General features: G+C 41.6%; 1 protein-coding gene across 6 annotated transcripts in view; it reads right to left on the bottom strand.

Moving 5' to 3' along the window:
* The window catches only part of EFCAB6 (EF-hand calcium binding domain 6), a 233602-nt gene that overhangs the window by 186070 nt on the left and 25148 nt on the right, over positions 1–22384 (bottom strand). For 4 of the 6 annotated variants that reach the window (XM_077914193.1, XM_077914189.1, XM_077914192.1 and 1 more), the window contains 3 exons: positions 20408–20619; positions 10118–10206; positions 3456–3522 (listed from right to left, as the gene is read on the bottom strand). In XM_077914193.1, coding sequence (XP_077770319.1) covers positions 3456–3522; positions 10118–10206; positions 20408–20619 — 368 coding nt within the window. The remainder of the gene's footprint in view (positions 1–3455; positions 3523–10117; positions 10207–20407; positions 20620–22384) is intronic. The other 2 variants (XM_077914194.1, XM_077914191.1) reach the window with 2 other exon arrangements.

Genomic DNA, 22384 nt, shown 5'->3' with positions numbered 1-22384 from the left:
AAGGCTAGACCACACATACATTTAGCAAAGTCTGGCTCCCAAAATTCAGAGACATTTGCATGCATTCTTGGCTCTAGCAAGCCATGTGGACTTATATTTAAAACAAAATAACGAGCATTCTTTCATTCCCAAACTATATAGATCACCCAGCAATGACAGCATATGTCTAAAGAGAGCCTTCCTTTAATAGCTCCCAGGTATTCATCGTCTCAGTCTCCAACACTCGTGTGTGGACCATTTGCAGGGTAATACTGGAAATACTCTACTCTGGAAATACTCTACTACGCACAGCAAACAGGTGAGTATATTTGGTTCGTTCTGTTTGTTTTGGGAGTGGGTGGGAAGGGATGAGAGTCCCTGGTATTCCTACCTTCCTTCAAAGGAAGCTGCAGTGATAATACCAGTGATAGGTGGCACTGCCCAGCTGTTCCGAGGGCTTTATGCTGGACATTTTAAGCCACTAATGGTGCTTCTGTTAACTAGGATGCAATGGGAAGTTACTCAAATAAGAGGGCTAAAAGCTGTCAGCAGAAGGGAAGAAGGGAAGGGACAGAAGCAGGGAAGGAACATGTTTTGTTTGCAGAACCAACACCCAACTAGGTGTTTCACCTGAGAGCCCCTTGTTATGTGTGTTTTGCCTGACAGCCCCTTATGTGAGCCAGTTGGAGGTGGATTGGAGTGGAGGACCTATGCAGATGCCCCCAAGTGGTCCCGAAGTTACTTTTAGCTCATTATATTACTGAGTCCCCTCCCATGGGCAGAGTTTTCCGCCATTTTGGGGGGGGACATCCGATGTATGCACTAGCATATTGACACACTAGGTATGTGCAATTGAACCAAAAGTGCCTGTGCGAGCTCCCTGCCCCTGCCCTCAATACATGAATACAAGGAATAAAAGCTTCCTTTTTTTAAAAAAAAGATTTTATTTATTTGTTCATGAGAAAAACAGAGAGGAGGGGAGCAGGCAGAAACACAGGCAGAGGGAGAAGCAGGCTCCATGCAGGGAGCCTGACATGGAACTCGATCCCGGGTTTCCAGGATCACACCCTGGGCCAAAGGCAGGCGCTCAACCGTTGAGCTACCCAGGCTGCCCAGAATAAAAGCTTCCTGTAGTAACCCCTCAGGGAGACAGTGCTTTGAGAGCTATCTCCCCGTCTCCTTACTTGTAACAGGTAATACCAACTTCTTTGCTCTCAACAAAGGCTGTGTGTTCAATTTGATGCACCCCAAGGGGTGAACGCCTTGAGTTTAGTTGTATTTCCAGGTGGGTGTTATTATCCACACTAATGGATGAAGAAACCCACTGACAAGAACTTGTAAGGCCTCCCGGCTGGTAACAAACAGAGCTCCAAGATGGAAACACAGATTTAACCCGGTCCTGGTCTCATTAAAAAGAAAGTTATAGGCGGGGGCACCTGGGTGGCTTAGTGGTTGAGCGTCTGTCTGCCTTTGACTCAGGGCGTGATCCCAGGGTCATGGGACTGAGTCACATCGGGCTCCCTGTGGGGTGCTTGCTTCTCCACCTGCCTGTGTCTCTGCCTCTTTCTGTGTCTCTCCTGAATGAATAAATAAAATCTTAATAAATAAGTAAATAAATAAAAATAAAGCTACAGACTCTCAATGGAGTCACCTGTCCTCAGCATAGCAAACCAAGACTTAATTGAAGTTTCAGCTTCTCCAGGACCGGAATTTTAAACCAATCAATCTGGAATTTGCTGGTCAGCACCAATGAGGTAATCTTGTCACGTGAGCCCTCTCGATCCACCCCCCTGCCCATGCTTAAGGAAAATGAGGTAATCCATCTAATAAGACCCCTTGTCCTCCCCCTGCTCCAGGGGAAGGTGACCTGTCCTGAAAAAAACCTTTGTTTCCTTTGTTAACAACCTCTTGCCCTGCCCTCCTCTCCCCGTAAATCCTTCCCCTTTGTACCTCCCCTCTACTTTGCTTCATGGGATGCTGCTCAATTCATGAAACTCAAAAAAGCCAACTATTAGATCTTCAAATTTGTTCAGCTGTGTTTTGTTTTGCTAACAATGCCAAGGTCAGTCTTGTCCTACTCCACCTGCCTGCCCAGAGTTGGGGACCCAGGTAGAACTGGGGCTGCAGGTGATGTTGGCCAGAACGCCTGGCAAGGAACTCCCCGCAGCCACCCCGGGATTTAGCGCTTCCTCAATCACCCTTCCCCAGCCTCTCCCCAGAAGTTGCTTCAAAGCTGCACTGGTAAGCCCACTGATTAACTCACCCCTAACCAGTGGGAGGGCCTCCCCCACGGTTAGGATGAGAGGGAGGGGCTGGGACAAAAGAGGAGTTAGGTGGAGGGAGGGCTAGCAGTGGAGTTCCCTTGTAGCTTTCTTCATGGAAGCCTTCTTGGGAATTGAGAATCCCAGCCGAGGTCCGTACACACCACACTCACTGAAATTCTGCATTATTGATCCATGACAGTGTTTATGTTGATATGATGATTGTCATAAAGGGTTGACTTTCCCGGGAGTATTTCATGATTAACACAGTTTAGGAAGAGACAAATTAAAGACGTACCATAAATAACATCAATCACATTACATATTTCTTACAGAATAACAAATGAACCACAAGAGAAGCAGCAAATAATTACACCAGGGTTCTTACTAACATATAGTGACACCAGATTTTCAGGAATATATAATGCTAAAAAAGTAGCACATTAAGACGAATTTTCTGGTGTTAATGGTATCAACCAGGAAAATTCAGACAAACATTTTGTGGATTTCTGGCTATTTTTTATTTTGAAATGTATGAAAATCTCAGAAGAGTTCAAAAAGGAAAGAAAATTTGTCACATTTCAAACCAACATATTGAATCGAGTAAATTGAATCATGATTCTCAAACTGCTCGTGTAACTGACAGGCTCAGATGCATTTTTAAAAGGGGTCTGATTCCAACCCCCAAAAGCCATGAGCATCTCCTCCCTCCCTAGCTGTGGGCGATGATGTCTAACCATAATCAGCAAGAGGGACAAGGCTATGTGCTTCTCTTCTAAACACATGTAGTAGCTTCTGTGGCTAAATTACTCAATACTTAAATATACATCACTTTGAGTTTTACTGGTTATTTTTACCGTGCTGCTTTTGATTGGCATTTACTGCTAAAAAGCAGAAGTTTTCCCTTTCTAAAGAAGATCCTTGCTTCAGTCTTAGACAAAACCAGAAAGGGCAGCCCTACTACTACTGATTTAAAGTTAATACAAAAGTGATTAATATTCCAGGACTTCTGTTGGTGTCATTCATCCAAAGAGACGCCATGGAAGTCATCTGAATACAAGCTTTCACAGGGGCTCCTTACAGGATCTATTCGTCAGACGGCTTTGACGGGAGGGCGCAGACGACAAGATGTGGCTCATTCTGCTTCATCTACCTCTCCTAACAATGACTTTTGGCGAGGGGGTGGGAGGAAGAATTTTAAAAGATCTCTATTACCTTTTCTCCTATTTGTTTTTCAAGTTCTTTTACTGTCCGACTGCAACTCATTTCATTCCCACCTCCCCTTAAAAAAAAACAAAAACTTTTTGTTAAAATGTTTTAACCAAATAAATGCTTATGTAGGATATGCAGAGATCAAGATTATAAGGATTTCTAAATTATTTTCAAATGCAAGGTATTTCTTAGGCACTGCCATCTGCCGGCACTGTGTCAAGTCCTTAGCTTCTCCATGCCTCCGTTTCCTCAACCATAAAATGAAATATAATAACATTTATTCCTCCCAGGGTAGTGTGGGAGCTGAGTAATTACAGCTGACACCTAATGAGCATGGTGAGCCCCATCTGATTTCATCCTCACGACGGTCAGGGGCCATCATCGCCCTATTTGCAGACAAGGAGTCAGGGAGACAAAGGTGCTGGGTCACACTCCACCCTAACCCCTCCGATGTAGCACTTTGTTCTGACCTCTGAGGGGTTCCCAATCCACTCTGGAGGCACCCTTAGCCACTCTGTAAAGGACTTCCTGGTGGATGTGTGTCTATACCACCATCCTCTTGGCTCTTTTTTTTTTTTTTAGATTTTATTTATTTATTTGAGAGAGCACATGCACGTGTGTACACACACACACACACACACACACGCCCACGCAGGCAGGGGGAGGGGCAGAAGGAGAGAGAACTTTCAGCAGATTCCCCACTGAACCTGCAGCCCAATGGAGGGCCCTATCTCATGACCCTGAGATCATGAACTGAGCCGAAACCCAGTCGGAGGCTCAACCAACTGAGCTATCCAGGCACCCTGGCTCCATCTGCTTTTAGTAACTATTTTTTATTTCATGTTATTCATATGTCTATAAACTACATCAGAGCCCCTCTTTGGAACACGCTGGTAGACACCCACAAGGTGAGGAGCCAGGGGCGATCCACTGGAAGGAAAAGCTCTCTGGACAAAGCCAAGGGAGCACACAGTGGCATGAAGCCGAGGGGCCTGGAGCTCAGCACGTCCCAGCTTCGCTACTGTCAGCTGGCCAGGGAGGCCAGAGCCTACCCAGCAGGGCAGGGGACACGGCTGAGTTCCGAGATGGAAGTGGTGGTGTGGTGCTGACCTGTGGTGGTGTGGCCATAAGGAATCTGGACTTCACACTGGGGTAAGGGGAAGCCATCAGAACATTTTAGGTAGAAATGAACTTCATTTTACACAGGGAGAAACTGAGGCTCAGAGGGTCAAGTGCCCAAGTTCGAGGCGGAAACTCACCAGGAATCCAGCCTTACGATTCTATGTTAAATGTAATATTGTTTAGGTTTTTATTGTGTATTGAATGGACACAGGACACTACTGCTAACATGTTTAGGATTTAAAGAACAGAGATCAGACAAATGCCTGTGTCCCCGCCATCAGCTGAAGAGACAGGGCAGCTGCGCTCCTGGCCCCTTTGGGAGCCTGGCACGCGCCCCCCCCCCAGCCCCAGGGCAGCTCCCCAGCGCAGCCCCACTCTGGTCCTCTTCCCCTCACAGCTGCCTCCCCAACTCCATCTCAGTGTCGCCTCTAGGAGACACAGCTTATTGTCTGACACTCAGCGACACAGCTTTCGTGAGATGAGTACTCACTGGAATGGTAGGTCTTTAAATCCTTCCACTTTTAACCCTTCTGTAAAATTCTGTTTAGGTTTTTCTCTTAGTGGATTTTACTAGTTCTTATCTAATCAGACCATCTCTGTCTTTTAAGTGGACCATTTATCACAACTACCCACATACTTGGGATTTCTACTAGTTCTTCCTATTCTGAGGCTCTTTGCCGTCTTTTTGGTCAATCCTATTTTTATTCCAGTTTGTTTGTCTGTCTCCATTTGTAAATTTAGGACTCAATCACTCCATTTTTAATTTTGTGATAGCTGCTCAGGAAATTATAACCTGCATATTTTTCCAAGTCTCAAGTTAACCATAATTTTTTTTAAATTTTTTTAACCATAATTTTTAATCTTCCTGATGGACAAGGTAACAACTCTAGAACATTTTCACTCCAATCCCTCCTCTCTGTATAAATTGCTACTGTCATATATTTTAATCCTATTCTATTTTTAAATTCCCAAAGTCCTCATTATTCCCAGTCCTTAGCGCCCCCTGAGGTCAGCGGGAGCATTTGGATCTAACAACACACTCTCCACCCTCTGGCCCGCATCGCCTCCAACTGTCCGTCTAGGAGTGTTTTCCTTCTACCTAAAGTACACCCTTTAAAGTTCTTTCACTGGGTCTACTGGGGGCCAAATTCTATTTTTGTTTTACAGTATCTTTATTTCAACCCTGAAAATACTGAAAGATCCCTTCTTCACACATATTATTTTTTTTAAGATTTATTTATTCATGAGAGACAGAGAGAGAGGCAGAGACACAGGCAGACAGAGAAGCAGGCTCCATGCAAGGGGCCTGATGTGGGACTCGAACCTGGGAATCACACCTTGAGCCAAAGGCAGGCGCTCAACCGCTGAGCCACCCAGGCGTCCCCACACATAACATTCTAAGATGGTAGTGATTTTTCTTTCACCACATTGTGATGGTGGATTCGCTGTCACCTGGCTTCCCCATTACCACGCAGAAGTCCCCTCTCTGCATGCTGCCCTCTGGCTGCGCTGAGGGTCTCTTGGTCTGTGGGGTGGTTGCGCCCCCACCTCCCATCTTTAACTTCACCTGGGGTTTCTTGGGCTTCCTGAATGGGTGGACTCAATCCCACCCTCAGTTCAGGAAAGCCCTCAGCCACTGTTCCTTTGGGTGCCTCCATCCCATCTCTGAGGACTCTCTTCACAGAGCTCCACTTACACTTCTATGTCTCTGGGCTGCACTCGGCTTATCTTTCTCTGACCTATCTTCCAGTTCACTTATTTCTTCAGCTATATCAATTTTGTTTATTAAATTTATTGAGTTCTAAACTGTTATTATGAAATAGGACTTATAGGTAGTAACATACATACAATATGTGTGCATGTTTAATCATAAGGCAAATGCCAATTATCCAAATCAAGAATTAAAGCCAAACCCAAAGGTCCCCGATCTTCCTCCTCCACCTGGAACGCTCCCTGCATCCTACACAGATGGTTACAAAGAAGAGGCAGGCTTTGTAGGATGAAGAAAGAGAGGATCAGCTGGAAGGTGACCATGAACACGGCAGGCAAAGGTGCCACATGTTTCTCCTTGTCCCCACAGCCTGACATCAGTCCTTGAGGCTCAACTATGACAAGAAGAGGCAAAGGGCCCCTGCGTCCCCACAGAAAGAGATCTCAGTCTCACAAATTCTAGGCTGGCAAATGCTTCATTCCCAGCGTGTAGGAGAGATGGTCCCACTGTCACACTCAGACGTCAGCTTCAGTCTGAGTGTCGGTCCTAAGTCAACCGAGTACCTCCTCTCACTGCTTTACTGCTCTCATGCTGACGTTGACAATGGCGCTCCGCGGTCTTACTGTGACACATCTACACGGCCATTTCTTTTCATTCGTCCAGCTTAAGGTTCTCCACCATCATCCTTTCGAATATTGGCTCTTCCCTATCCTTTCCTCTAAATATCTGGAAATCCAATAAGAAATTTCTTAGAATGCAGCACCTGAGTGGCTCAGTCAGTTAAGCGTCTGCCTTCAGTTCAGGTCATGATCTTAGGGTCCTGGGACCGAGTCCCAGTCCCTCATTGGGCTCTCCTCAGTGGAGAGCCTGCTTCTCCCTATGTCCCTCCCCCACCACCCCTCACTCATGCTCTCTTCTTCACTCTTTCTCTCAAATAAATAAAATCTTTAAAAAAGAAAGAAAGAAAAAAAAAGAAAGAAAGAAAGAAAGAAAGAAAGAAAGAAAGAGAGAGAGAAAAGGAAAGAAAATAAAAGAAAAGAAAAGAAAAGAAAGAAAAGAGAAAGAAAAGAAAAGAAAAGAAAAGAAAAAAGAAAAGAAAAGAAAAGAAAAGAAAAGAAAAGAAATGAAATGAAATGAAATGAAATGAAATGAAATGAAATGAAATGAAATGAAATGAAATGAAATGAAATGAAATCTAGGCCTCCTCTCTCCCTTCCATGTCTCCTATACTTGTCCTCTGTATTTTATCTTCCTTTGTCTTTGTGTGGCTTTCTGGATAACAGCTTCGGACCTATTTCTACTCCCCCAATGCTCCTTTTAGCTGTGGTTCATCCACTTTTTCCGCCCAGCCACCAAATTTTATATCTACGGTTATCTTATCTTTCACTACCAGAAGTTCTGTTCTGTATTTCTTCAAAAAATTTTTTTGCTTATTTCATATTTATATATGAAGTCCATTCTTTGATTTCTCCGAACATACTAAAACAGAGATTCTAGATCTGACAGTTGCAGGATTTCACATATCTGGATATCTGATTGTACTGGATGTTGTTTCTACTCGTTTGCAGTTCTCATTCTTTATCTCTGCATGTGTTTTCAATATTTTGTGAGTATGGCCTGATTTTACTTGGCACTTGATCTGTGGAAATTTTTTAAGGTCTGGGTTGCAAACGTATTCCTCTACAGAAGGGCACACTTAGCCCAGCCCCAGCTTTAAGCAAATCTTAGCCTAAGACTTTCCAGACCACACAGGAAGCATTATTTCAGGCACAGATTTGCATAAATACTGACTTATAATTACAATTTTGTCCTCTATTCACCCAGCAGCAGTGTGGAATTAGGTAGGTTTCCTTATGCCCTTCTGGGATGCAAGTTTATATTTGTAACCTATCCTCACATGAGGGTTTAGGTGTCTCAACTTTATATATCCTGATCTTCTATTAGCTTCCTCCACCTTAGGCAGGTCCTCTAGGTTTTATCCCCTGTCTCCTTCACTCCAAATAGCCAACCAGACTGAAACACAAATTCACCAGGATTTAGCCACTATTTTCGAGGCAAAAGCTGGCTTTATAGAATGCTCACCTCTCTGGATTCCATCTCCATTTCATGTTGGCTTCTAGGGGAGTACTTACTGTCTTGCCAGTTCTCTAGTGAAGGAAAATGCATGTATACATTTTACCTTCTATCAGTCATTTCATTTTTTTCCATGGAAGTGCTATTCATGAAAACAGTCTACCATGTCACCCAAAGAAGCAGTGTCCACTCACTATAATGCATCATCTCCAAGAGTAAAGAAAATTCAGCCCCACAAATAAGCTGAATCTTTCAAATTTAGTTAAAATATTTAATCTTTTATATTTAAAGTGGTACCTTGTGATCCTTTTCATCTCAAATGAACTATTAGACTGATATTTCACAGTTAAAGGAACAAAAACAAAAGACAAAAAAAGAACTCTCCTGCTTCCAGTTTTTCTAGTCATTTAGCTTTTTCGACAGAGAATCTTCAAATCGGTTACGGTCCACCCAATAACCTTATCACAAATGGGGACTGTTTTAGGTTCAGAGTATGAATATATAGTTTGTAAAACAACCAATCATTCTTTCAAATAAACCTGGAGATTATCTCAGCCCCCTACTCAGGGATCGTTAACTAAACACAGCACAGAAAAGCCCCCGACCATCCAGGAGATACTGTCATTCTTGTTGGAGCTGTTGCACTGATTCTTTTTTTTAATTGTGGTTAAAAAACAAAACTGAAAAACCACCCCCCAGATAACATAAACTTTTCCATCTTAATCATTTTTACGTGTGCAGTTCAGTAGTGTTGAGTATATGCAGTGTTGTGCAACACATCTCTAAACCTTTTTCATCTTATAAAACTGAAACTTACACTCACTGAACACGTCCCCATTCCCTCTCCCCTCTGCCACACGAATTCTTACAACTACACTGTGTCCATGACAGACTTAGGCAGGAAAGCTATCATACCAAAATCTGCTAATTTTTCAGGATCAAATTTAACTCCTATTTCCACAATTCCTGAGAAAATGAGGTTTATTCATTTAGAGTCAGACAGTCCGAGTGAATAATTTTGGTCATTCCTAAATCGGATGCCAGAATCAAAGACCTTTCCAGCAGAGACAGACATTAAGAGTTCATACTCTAACACTCGTTTTGCAGTTCATAAAACAAATGAGTCCCATTCATATGCTACAGTTGAGACACAATGGAGCTCGTACAAAGATCTCTTTAAAAAAAGATTTCATTTCTGGGGTGCCTGGGTGGCGCAGTCAGTTGAGTAGCCAACTCTTGGTTTCAGCTCAGGTCGTGATCGCAGGGTCCTGAGATGGAGCCCCATGTCCAGCTCCACACTCAGTGGGGAGTCTGCTTGAGATTCCCCCTGCCTTTGCTCCTCCCACTCGTGCACACTCTCTCTCAAAAATAAATAAATCTTTTAAAAAGATTTTCTTCTAGCTCTAAAACATGATCACTTTCCAATGAAAGATATTAATATTCAAAATTAACATTTATTATTTCCAAATCTGAAATATATTGCATATAATATATGTTTATCTGGTTTTAATTTGTTATATTTCTATTTTCAATACAATATTATTTCCTTTATTCTGAAATATATCCTACATAGAGGTTAGAGTCTTCTCAAAATAACTTTTTGACTGATGATTAACTCCATTAAATTCTATACAGACAAACTCTACCAATTCCTCTTCCCTATATATCTGTTGACATGATTAGCTCTCCTGAGCTTATGCCCTCTCTTTTATCATTCCAAATTTCACAGTTTCATATGAGGGGGAAAAAAACTACTTACCTCTGTATAACATTTATACTTAGGTCCATTCCACCAAACCAGGACAGGAATTCAAGGTATGGAATGGCCCCAGAGCTGGTGAGGGGGATCTACATTCGAACAAGAAGAATGATGGCCAGTTAGAGGATTCAGATCCAAGTAGTAGACAGCACAGGAGCTTTCATGATGGGAGACAGGATACCATTACTGAGATGGTCATTCTAGTAAACACAACCACTTCCCCCAGGTGTCTGAGTTGACATGCATCCCCAGGAAACCAGGTACAAAAACACCTAAATGCCAGAATGCCAGTTTGTGCTCAATTAAAAGTCAACAAGTTATCTATAAAATTTTCTGAAATCTAGTTCTATCTACAAACTAAGGTTGGTAGAAATATATTCTAATATACATTTTATATATGTATATGTATTTATATATGCATACATCACATATATTTTTTCCCCAAGAGGCTTAAGGCCATGACATAATTTTACCCTCTGAATGGCATTTGAACTTTCTGTACGTTATATACTTTCAAGGTAGAAAACAGCCATTTTTTAATTGAAAATTCTATAAAGGACATTACTAGATCCAGTAGGTCAAAATGGGCTATAGATTAAGGAATTATCTCAAAAAAAAGAATTAGGGATCCCTGGGTGGCGCAGCGGTTTGGCGCCTGCCTTTGGCCCAGGGCGGGATCCTGGAGACCCGGGATCGAGTCCCACGTCGGGCTCCCAGTTCATGGAGCCTGTTTCTCCCTCTGCCTGTGTCTCTGCCTCTCTCTCTCTCTCTCTCTGTGACTATCATAAATAAAAAATAAAATAAAAAATAATTATCTCAATGTTTAATTTACTAATGTTGATAATGGTACTGTGATTATGTAAGAGAATAGATCTTATTCTCAGGGAATACACACTAAAGTATTTGGAAGTAAATAACCACAATATAAGCAATTGCCTCTCAAACAGTTCAGAAAAAAATTATGTATACACTACATACCCTGTAAACTGTTTGCAGATCCACACATACCCCACATGGATAATGAAAGATCACAGAAGCAAATGAGGTTAAATGCTCACAACAGGCAAATCTGGGTTAAGTGTATGTGGGTATTGTATGTATGTACCATATGCGTACTATTTGTACTGTTCTTATACATTTTCTGGAGGTTTGAAATTATTTCTTTTTTTCAGACTTATTTATTTGAGAAAGAGAGAGAGAGCATGAGCATGAGAGGCAAAGGGCAAGGGAGAGAGAATCTCAAGCTGACTCCACACTGGGTGTGAAGCCTGATATGGGGCTCAATCTCATGACCCTGAGATCAGGACCTGAGCCCAACCAAGAGTCTGATGCTCACTAAGACACCCAGGCGCCCCTGAAATTACTTCTAAATAAAAAGTCAAAATTTTTTAAAAGTGAAAATAATTATTTCCCAAAAAAAGGATTATGAAACTAAAGTTAAAACATATAATCAATACAGATGTATTTTATTAAGCTTCATGCAAATACACAAAGTACAATTTCCCATACAGTTGAATGGCTCCCATGTCTATATAATCAAGTGTGATGTTCACTTAGCCCTTAAAATTCAGCCTCAAAGCCGGGCATGGTTATCTCCGGGCTCCCCAAAGGAAAAATTTCTTTTTACTACTAAAACACATATAACTAGGAAATGGGACCAGAGGGAGAGCAGCTCACAGGGTGGGCCTTCGTGAAGCCTTGTCCTGGAAAGGACATTCATGATTTCTATTTCAGATGTAATTTTGGGTAGACACCTCAAAGTCTCCCTAGCCTTACAGCAGAAGGGCAAGAACAGGGTATGTGTGTTGCTCCAAGACTAGATGCCCTCATGGTTTTGGTAGTTAAGAGTTTGTGAGGAGGGAAAGAAACATACAGAGCTCATACTCAGGAGATGGGCACAAGCTCCACTCTTGATGTTTTACATGAGTTAACTCATCTAGTCCCAAAACCAGGTCCTCAGGCTGTGGTCGTCTCCACATTTCGAGGAGCAGAGATGCGACCTCCCTGCATGGCACTACCATCATATGCCTCCAGAGCCCATGTTCCTCTCCCTACGCTAACCACAAAAAAGAAAAAAGAGAGAGGAAATCCATCAACCTATTGAAGCTTGTCACATTTCATATTATTACTTGTGGTCTAATAAAAATTCTAATGTGGTAGATACATATTTGCAAAGTTCAGTCTCCAAAGCTAGTAACCCCTTTAAACAACTCACAAATCTTGTCTAAAAGGAGAAGCAGGGGACGCCTGGGTAGCTCAGCAGTTGAGCGTCTGCCTTTGGCTCAGGGTGTGATCCCAGGGTCCTGGGATCAAGTGCCACATGGGGCTTCCTGCATGGAGCCTTCTCCCTCTGCCTATGTCTCTGCCTCTCTCCCTCTCTCTCTCTCTCTCTTTCTCTGTCTCTCTCATGAATAAATAAATAAAATCTTTTAAAAAAATAAAAATAAAAAATAAAAGGAGAGGCAGGCTCTGCCTGTTTAAGAATCATAATCATCCAAAGATGAATCGCTAAAAGTAAATTCTTAGAGTGGGGTACAGGAGGGTAGTGTTTAAATCCACGTCCATCGTGTTGATGAGTGTCTTCAAAGACGTCTCTTTCCCCAACCCAGCACAACCACTAGGACCAGAACAGAACTATGTTTTTCTTCTCCGGAATCTCTTTGCCAATTCATCCTCTTTTATAAAATTTTTGTTAATTTTTAGAGACTGAGGACACAGCTTTTTAAAAAATTCACATTACCATGAATGGAAACTAAGGTACAAGACAGATTATTGTAAGCAATGCCTCATTGTTCATGCCCTGATCAATCATCACAACACTCTGACGTTCAAACATACTCAACATGGTTCTTAAAATAAAATTAAGGCTAAAGCAAATTCACTCTAACTGGAAAATTCTTTTCTAATTTTAAGTGTGAAATTCCCATGAAGTGTTCTACAAGTTTTATGTTTCCAGTTAGGCTTACATTCACCATTGGAAAGGGATTTGTTGGTAAAAGATATTGAAAACTCACACACACTCTGAATTCCAGCTACTGGAAAGAGAAATCCTCCCCTTCACTCACTGTGAACTTGGCCTTCTGAAAATGCACCACATTTCAGCCTCCTTGGTTTACACGTGGGTCACGGAAGCTTGAGGTTCTAGAAAACCTATGCTTAGTATTTCAGATAGACTACCAGGACTTGTTTTTTTTTAGTCTTTGAAGCGCTACAGTTCTCAGTGACTTCTTTTAAAAACAGATGTAGCTTTTAAAAACGGATACACATTTCACATTTTCTGTACTTTTCCCCTTCCTGCATAGTTGATTAGCTTGGGAAGGTTGTCAAAATTTTAAATTAACATTAGATCATGAATATAGGGAGACATTAGCAGGAAAAATATCTTAACTCTCCATTTGGTATAAATAAAGTATCAGTTAAATCAAGCTTATAAGGAAACTGATGCAATGTTTGCATGGACAAATGTTCTTTACAAGCAAGAGAACATTACCAGTTACACTCATCATCAGGGACATGCAAATCAAAACCACAGTGAGATACCACCTTGCACTTGTCAGAATGGCTAAAGTCAACAACACAAGAAACAACAGGTGCTGGTGAGGATGCAGAGAAAGGGGAACCTTCATGAACTGTTGGTGGGAATGCAAACTGGTGCAGCCAGTGTGGAAACAGTATGGAGGTTCCTCAAAAAGTTAAATATAGAGCTGCCCCATGAGCCAGCAATTGCACTACTAGGTATTTACCCAAAGGATACAAAAATTATTTTTTGAAGGGATACATGTACCTCGATGTTTACAGCAGCATTATCTACCAAATTATGGAAACAGCCTAAGTATCCATCTATTGATGAATGGATAAAGAAGATGTGGCATATATACACAATGGAATAATACTCAGCCATTAAAAAGAATGAAATCTTGCCATTTGCACCAACATGGATGGATCTAGAAGGTATAATGCTAAGCAAAGTAGGTCAGTCAGAGAAAGACAAATACCATGATTTCATTCATGTGGAATTTAAGGAAAAAAACAAATAAGCAAAGGGGGAAAAGAGAGAGAGAAAGACAAACCAAGAAACTGACTCTTTTTATAAATTTTATTTTATTTTTTATTTATTTATGATAGTCACACAGAATGAGAGAGAGAGAGTCAGAGACACAGGCAGAGGGAGAAGCAGGCTCCATGCACCAGGAGCCCGACGTGGGATTCGATCCCGGGTCTCCAGGATCGCGCCCTGGGCCAAAGGCAGGCGCCAAACCGCTGCGCCACCCAGGGATCCCAAGAAACTGACTCTTAACTATAGAGAACATACTGATGGCCACCAGAGGAGAGGTGTCTGGGGTGATGGATAAAATAGGTGATGGGGACAAAGGAGAACACTTGTGAGGAGCACTGGGTGTTGCCTGTAAGTGATGAATCACTACATTGCACACCTGAGACTAAGATTACACTGTATGTTAACTAACTGGAATTTAAATAAAAACTTAAAAAGAGAGAGAAAGAACATTACCACATGACATAGCAATTCCACTCCTAGGTATGTACCTTAGAGAAGTGAAAGTATACACCCACACAAAAATTTGTGTATGAATTTTCATCACAACCTTGTTCACAAAAGCCAAAAAGTGGAAACAACCCAAAGGTCCATCAACTCATGATAAAAAACACAAAAAGTTGTCTATGCATATACTGGAGTGTGATTCAGCCATGAAAAGGAATGAAGCACTGGTTCATGCTACAACATGGATGAACTTTGAACACAAGATGCTAAATGAAAGAAGCCAGACACAAAAGATTATGTATTGAATTATTCCATTTATATGAAATGTCCAGAAGAGGCAGATCTTTTGTGACAGAAAAGTATATTAATGGTTATCAGGGACTAGAGGAAGGGGAAAAGGGGAGTGACTACTAATGAATATGGGGTTTCTTTCTGGGGTGATGAAAATGTTCTGGAACTAGACAGTAGTAATGGTTACCCAACCCTGGATACACAGAAAACCAGTAACTTGCAAATTTTTAAATGGTGAATTTTATTACATATAAGTTCTATCTTAATAAAGTTCCAATAAAAATGTAGATACAGTAAAAAAAAAGTGACATGTGAAATCATTAGTATGTATTATTTGTGAAATTTTTAAGTGAATAAATGGGAAACTTTTTTTAAAAAAGGAGAAAAGCTCATCTTTCTTCCCTTCTTTCCTGTCCCCTCTCTAATAAGTCCTAAAGTCTGATGGGGAAGAGAAAAACAGTGTCTGCCACGTTGAGGGAAGCCATAGGAGTCCAGAGTGGGATGTAACCCAAGTGGAGGGAAGAGAGCATCCACATGGCAGGGTGGGGCACTGGGGATGGGAGATGGTCTTATACCAGGGAAACTGATCAAATAAATAAATATACTAAGAATAACAGAAGCCAAGTGTCTCATCTGAAAAGGTAATTACAAATCTGAACAGCAAGGGCAGCCCGGGTGGCTCAGCGGTTTAGCGCAACCTGCAGCCCAAGGCATGATCCTGGAGACCCGGGATCGAGTCCTGCATCGGGCTCCGTGCATGGAGCCTGCTTCTCTCTCTGCCTGTGCCTCTGCCTCTCTCTCTGTGTGTCTCTCATGATTAAATAAATAAAATCTTTAAAAACAAAAGCAAAACAAAACAAAACAAAAAAAATATGAACAGCAAGAAAGCTGGAAAGAACCCTGAGGTATAGGATTAGGATTGGCAGTACTGGTGTGAACTCATGGTTTTCAATATAGGGAGAGGTTGATATAGAAATAAATGTATATGTAAATGTATATCTGTATGTGTGTGGGTACGCATGTGTCCCCTGGAGCTCTGCCCACTGTGAGACCTGGGGTGTCATCCCAGTGATAATGGGCAGCCCCAGTGCCCAGACCCTGGATTCTGAATATCTTTTCATTTAAAGGAACCAGAATTTTCTGGAGAAATGGAGGATTTCAGGACCAAAGCAAGGAAAGTAGAGATGAGTTTAGAATATCTTATATCATAGAGCAAGTGCTCAAAGAATGACGGAGGCATGTCAAAAGCACACAGAAACCAGCTTGAAGGGGCTCCTAGTAGCCAAATTACAGACAATTTAAAAATCAAAATGCAAAACGAACATAATGTATCACAACCACTCGATAAAACATGCAACCTTGAGTCCCTGCAAATATAAAAATAATAAATGAATGAATTGAAAGTCTAGTAAGGAATGAGATACAGTTTCAAAGTTTCTCCACAAAACGCTTATTAATTACAAAGTGGATGAAGAGTCTCTTACCATGAGAAAGCCTGACAGATTCCACCTTAATCAAGTGATCGAAGTAAACAGCAGCAAAGGGACAAACTAGGATCCCGTGCGATCGTAAAACACAATGAGAATACAGCATTTCTGTGATACTCCCACCAAAGATGCAAGCCTAGACCTAGTCATCAGGAAAACATCAGATAAACTCAGATGGGGGACATGCTGCCCTCTGCAATCTTCAGAGTGGAGTGTCAGGAAAACTAAGGCTGAGAATTGTTTTGAAGTGAAAGACACTTGGAATTCACGTTCTGACCTGGATCATACGAGACAGGCATGGAATGACCGGCCCAACCAGGCAGGGGCCCGGGGCTGAGATGGTAGTAGTGAGTTCATGTTAATATCTGTATTTTGATGGTCAGACTGTAGTTATGCAGAACACTATCCTCTTTGAGAGACACGTACACTGAAATATTTGGGGTGATGAAACCACTTACTCCATAATGGTTCAGGAAAAAAACTCCTTCCCACTAAACATCCAACTTCTCTGTAACTTTGTGGTTGCTTTTTAAAAATGATGAAGTAGGGGATCCCTGGGTGGCTCAGCGGTTTGGCGCCTGCCTTTGGCGCAGGGCGCAATCCTGGAGCCCCGGGATCAAGTCCCGCGTCGGGCTCCTGGCTTGGAGCCTGCCTCTCCCTCTGCCTGTGTCTCTGCCTCTCTCTCTATGTCTATCATAAATAAATAAAATCTTAAAAAAAATAAGAAGAAAATAAAAATGATGAAGCAGAAGTTGTGGTAGAGACGGCTCATAACAGACCAACCTCCCACAGAAAACAAAGTGGATGAAGAGTCTCTTACCATGAGACAGAAAACCACCATAAATTCTGGCAAACACAAAAAAATTTATAACTATCTAAAGACCTTGGAGAGTAAACAGAAACAGGAAGACTTTGGAGAAATTCAAAACACAGAAAAAGGGACGAGTATTGAGGGAGTTTCCTATTCATAATAGCTTTAAGCCTGAGAACAAGCCACACTGTCTCTCTGGCCTGAAGAACTGGCATGCTGAACCCAAAGCAACCACAACCACTAAAAATGTGAGGGAAATCTCAAACAGGAGAGACAGAGGAGACCCACTTTCTGTGTATAAATTCTGTCCAAGTTTCCAGCTGATGCCCAAAGCTGGCGTGTGCAGGTCAGACTCAAAGAGAAAAGAGACCCACTTAAAGATAAAAGAGCCAAACTGAGATGCAAGCAACTGCTCACTGCAGGTGAGACAGAGTTTGCAGGTTAATTCCTGCCAGAGCAGAAGCATCAACAGTCTTCAGAGGAAGGTAAGAGGATCCAGTCTCCACAGCACCGTGTTCACAATGTTTATTCCCTGTACTGTCTAATGTGCAGCCACAGCCACATGTGAATGTCAAGCACTTGAAACGTGGCTAGGGCAACTGATGAACTGAATTTATTTTAGTCATTGTTAATTAATTTAAATTTTAAAATTAATTCAGTGATTAGAAAACCTTTAAGTATGTTTGTAGTGACCAGGTATCTGAATCTACTGTTTCATGAAATCTAAATAGACATCAAGTATTTCCAATGGAAATTTAGTGTGTGAACTGAAGTCAGCTGTAAGTATAAAGTATACATCAGGTTTAAAGACTTAGTACACAGAAAAGAATGCAAAATAACTTATTGTCAATTTTTAATAGTGATAACACATTGAAATGAGATAATATTTTAGACATATTAGTTAAATAAAAATATTATTCAAATTAATTCTTTTTAACTTTTTTCATGTGGCTACTGGAAAGCTTAAAATCAAACATGAGCGTCACATTATATATTTTTTTATGATTTTATTTTTAAGTAATCTCTACAACCAACATGGGGCTCAAATTCACAACCCCAAGATCAAGAGTCACACATTCCACTCACTGAGCCAGCCAGGTGCTCCTAACATTATATTTCCATTAGACAGCACTGGTCTAAGATATAATCCAAATATACTCTAATATGAAGAACCAGAATAATGTGACTCTTGCCTGTCAAGAGTAAAAAAAAGAAAAAAAGAATCAATGCAACCCAACCCTGAGACAACCCAGATATTAGAATTATCATTCAAGGACTTTAAAGCAGCTATTTTAACTATGCTTAATGAGTTAAAAGAAACACACTCATAATTGAAGAAAAAAATAGGAAATAGATAAACATGAACTATAAAAAATATAAATAGAAACTATAAAAAAGAACCAAATGGAAATTCTAGAACTGAAAAATACTATATCTAATATTAAATATTCACTGAATGAGCTTAATGGCAGAACAGAGACATGAAGAAGGGGTCACTGAACTTTGAAGACAGATCAATAGATATTATCCAATCTTAAAAATAGAAATAAAAGACTGAAAAAATGAAAAGAGCCTTGGGATGAGCCTTGGGACAATACTGAAATGTCTCAGGGAGGATGAAGTAAAATATATATATTTAAAAATAATGGCTACAAGCCTCAAATTCAGTGAAAAAAGAAAATTAAAGGAAGAGAAACCCTTGAAATGGCACCATGGTATGCTCAAGAAGAAACAACAAATAGACCTACAAATATTTTTTTCCTAAATCTGTGAAAGGAAGGAGAGCCAGTCCCTGAGGTGGCCTGGAATTCAGGAATATCTGAAATTCCCTGGGCTGTTTGTTTTCCTGCCACATAATTCCCCTGTGGTAGAAGTAAGCAAAGTGGGTTGGGTTGACGTAGTCAACAAATTCTAGAAGGAAACAGACTTTTAAATATTATGGAATGCTCTGATTAAGAAGTATTGAGTAAACACATGTGTATTTCTGTGTGTGTGTGTGTCTGTGTGTGCATGTATATTAGTTAGTGGGTTACTGGGTTGAAGGCACACTACTGATTTTCCCACTTTGGTATTACTATATTGATCCCTATGGATTTATTCTGAGTGTTTAATTCCTCCTGTACTGTGTATTCCATTGTTAAAGGCCCTGACGGCTCAGACCCCACTAAATGTCTACTATTGATAGCCCCCTGGTAGGATACCCACCAAGGGCTTGTCCTCCATATCCCTCCCCAAGTACTTGCATCACCCCTGCTGCAAACCCTTCCGTGGGCCCTACAGCTCCCAGGACTGAGTCCCAACTCTGTGTATGGTACTCTTCAGGCCTGGCCCCTCTATCCACAACCTGACACATATCCCCTCGCTTCGGGTATAAATAATACTACCCTGTTCCCTGAATAAACATGCCATGCTGATCCAGACATCTAAGCTTTCACTTGAGCTGTTACTCCCTCTACCTATAACCCCCTTCCATTTTTCTTTCATCTGGTTAATCCTACTCCTTGGTCAAAATCTGCCTAAATACACCCCTTCCTCCCTAAATGCTGCCTGGACCACCACCCCAATTTTAGATAGCTCTCCCTCCTCTAGCTTTCCCTCCTACACGTACCAAACACATCTCACTGGGCTGAGACCCCCCTGGAGGTCGGGCCCGTGTCTGCCTGCTGTCTCCCTTGGGTCTAGAATACAGTAGGTGCTCAATAACCATTTGATACAAGAACAAATGCCAAAATACTAAGTTCCAAAATATAATACTTCTATACGGAAGCTTAAAAAAAAAACACTAAAGAAAATGGCAGTACCAGTACTTCACACAAAATATGACCCACACACATGTTGATCATCCCATCCACCAGAATTTCACTGAATTGTGAAAAATAAACAAAACTGTAACTGCTAACTTAGAACTATCGGGTGGTAGGGGGTGGAAACCCAGAATAGATTTCATGCTCCAGTAACTGACTCCAACTTTTCTACAGCTGGGTTTGGGGGGGGGGGGGGGGGGGCAGGGGTGGTGAGGGGCAGAAGGAGAGAGAGAATCTCAAGGGTACTCCCTGCTGAGCACAGAGCCCAAGTTGGGGCTCAATTTCACAACCCTGAGATCACAACCTAAGCTGAAATCAAGAGTTAGATGCTTAACCAACCGAGTCTCCCACGCACCCCCGTAGTTGGGTTATTCTAAGTCGCCATGCATACTGTACCTGAGCCAGTACATCCTGAAACTGTTCTCTCGTGAGAGGCATCAGGAAGGTTGTGATAATTCTTCTCAGTTCATTCTTTGATACCGTCATGTTGTGACTGGTGTCAAGCAGCTCAAAAGCCTTTTTCAACGCATATCCTTTATCAGTGATTTTTTGAAATAAAAGCCGTTTAACATCTAAGAAGGACAGTATCGGATTTGCAATAGCTGTGGCTATAGAAGAGATACAGTTGTTTATTAGATGCGCTTAAAGCCAAGATCCCAAAAACCAACTTCACTGTGGACTAGAATCCAACAAACTTCCAAAACACTATTTCTCCTACTGTATTCATTGCTTTATGCATCTAAGCACTGCATGACTTGCAATGGCAAATCCATGGTCATTTTTTACCTCTGAAATGTGGCCAATGTAAAATGAAAATAGTAATGGTAAAAGGAAAAAAAAAAGAGAGAGGAAAGATCATCCCCCCTATATAGGACATGTGTCATGACAAGCAAAAACATGGATTTTGGAATAAAACTCAGTTAAGAACAATATCACTTAAACAAATCTTTAAAATATATTAACTTTTCATCCCCTGGCCAATTTTTGAGGGGAAAACATGTAATTCTTAATCTAGATTATTTCCCTCTCCAAGACAAGAGATGAGAATGGCTAGCCCCTTTGAAAGGTAATGAAAGAATGTTAAAAGGCACCACATAAGCTTCCACATAAGAGGCCTGCACTTCCTGGGAGGAAAAGCACTCAAGTGGGACTGTGGTGCTGTGGGTCCCAAGGGTCCCCAAGTCACCAGGGGAGAGACAATACACCCCAGCCTCCTTCCCCTCTAAGATGAAACAGCCATAGAAATAAACACAGTAACTGCAAATCAACTCAAGGCATGGACTAGTTTCATAAGCATGGAAATGTGATTATTCCACTTTGGTATTTTGTAACCTACTAGAGAAAGAGGAGGCTAAAAATACAAGTGGTTTGGTAAATCTCTTCTATCTATTTATGAGATTGCAAAGGCATGGTGACAACGTATTTAGTAGCTGTCTTACAAAGTAAATTCTGAATGTATATTAAATGCCTTTAATGCTGTTTCATCTTTTATAAATTCATTTACAAACAGGACCTAAGGAAGGATGATTGTGGTTATTTCCATTCAAATGAGAATTTCTTATCCAGGTATTGAACCTTTCTGGCACAAGCTGTCACCAATGTTCATCTTCCCTGACATTCGCCAAGCACACAGGAGGCCTGTGCCAGGTGCTAGGGATGCCTTTCACTCATGATGCCTACTGCCTCTTTGGGTAGGGGCATATATAACCAGGAACACATTGGAGAAAAGACAGTGGCTAGTTTGGGGTGACAGGCTGAAGGTCTCAGGAAAAGTTGCTTAGAAGGAAGAGGTGATACTTAGAAGGAAGAGCAAGAAGGGCTGGAAGTGGGGGTACCATGGAGGACAGCCAGTGGAGACAAAGTGGGGAGAGGACAAGTACAGGAGGCATCAGCTTTAGAGATTAAACCACAAAGTCGCCAGGAGCCAAGTCCCTGGTGCTCCCATCCAGCTTTGTGCTCTGGTCATGGGACACCGAGCTGGGACTTCCATCAAGAGGATAACATCATCCAATTTTCGCCCCAACATCACATGTAGGAGGGATAGAGAGGGGACAAAAGTGATAGTCTGAAGACATGTTGTTAACTACAGCCTGCTCAGACAAGTATTAATGGAGGTCTATACCAACATGATGAGCATGGAGGGAAAAGTAGAGGTGAATGAAAGAGAAGTTGAAATAGACCAAGTAGAGTCCATGGAATCTTCTGATTAGACAGGCAGGGTGAGGCAGTGGAAGAAGATATGGCTTGTATATGTGGTGTAAGCGGCCAGGTGGGTGGTGACACTCTTCGTTGGGAAAGGAAATGCTATAGGACGTGGCAAAGGCATTTTCCAAGATGGCCACAACCAGATCCCCGCCACACATGCTTGTCCTA

The sequence above is a fragment of the Canis aureus genome, chromosome 11 (genome assembly GCF_053574225.1).
Source record: "Canis aureus isolate CA01 chromosome 11, VMU_Caureus_v.1.0, whole genome shotgun sequence".
Taxonomy (NCBI): Eukaryota; Metazoa; Chordata; class Mammalia; order Carnivora; family Canidae; genus Canis; species Canis aureus.
Note: the sequence above shows the minus strand (reverse complement) of the source record. Positions and strands in the feature narration are given on the sequence as shown.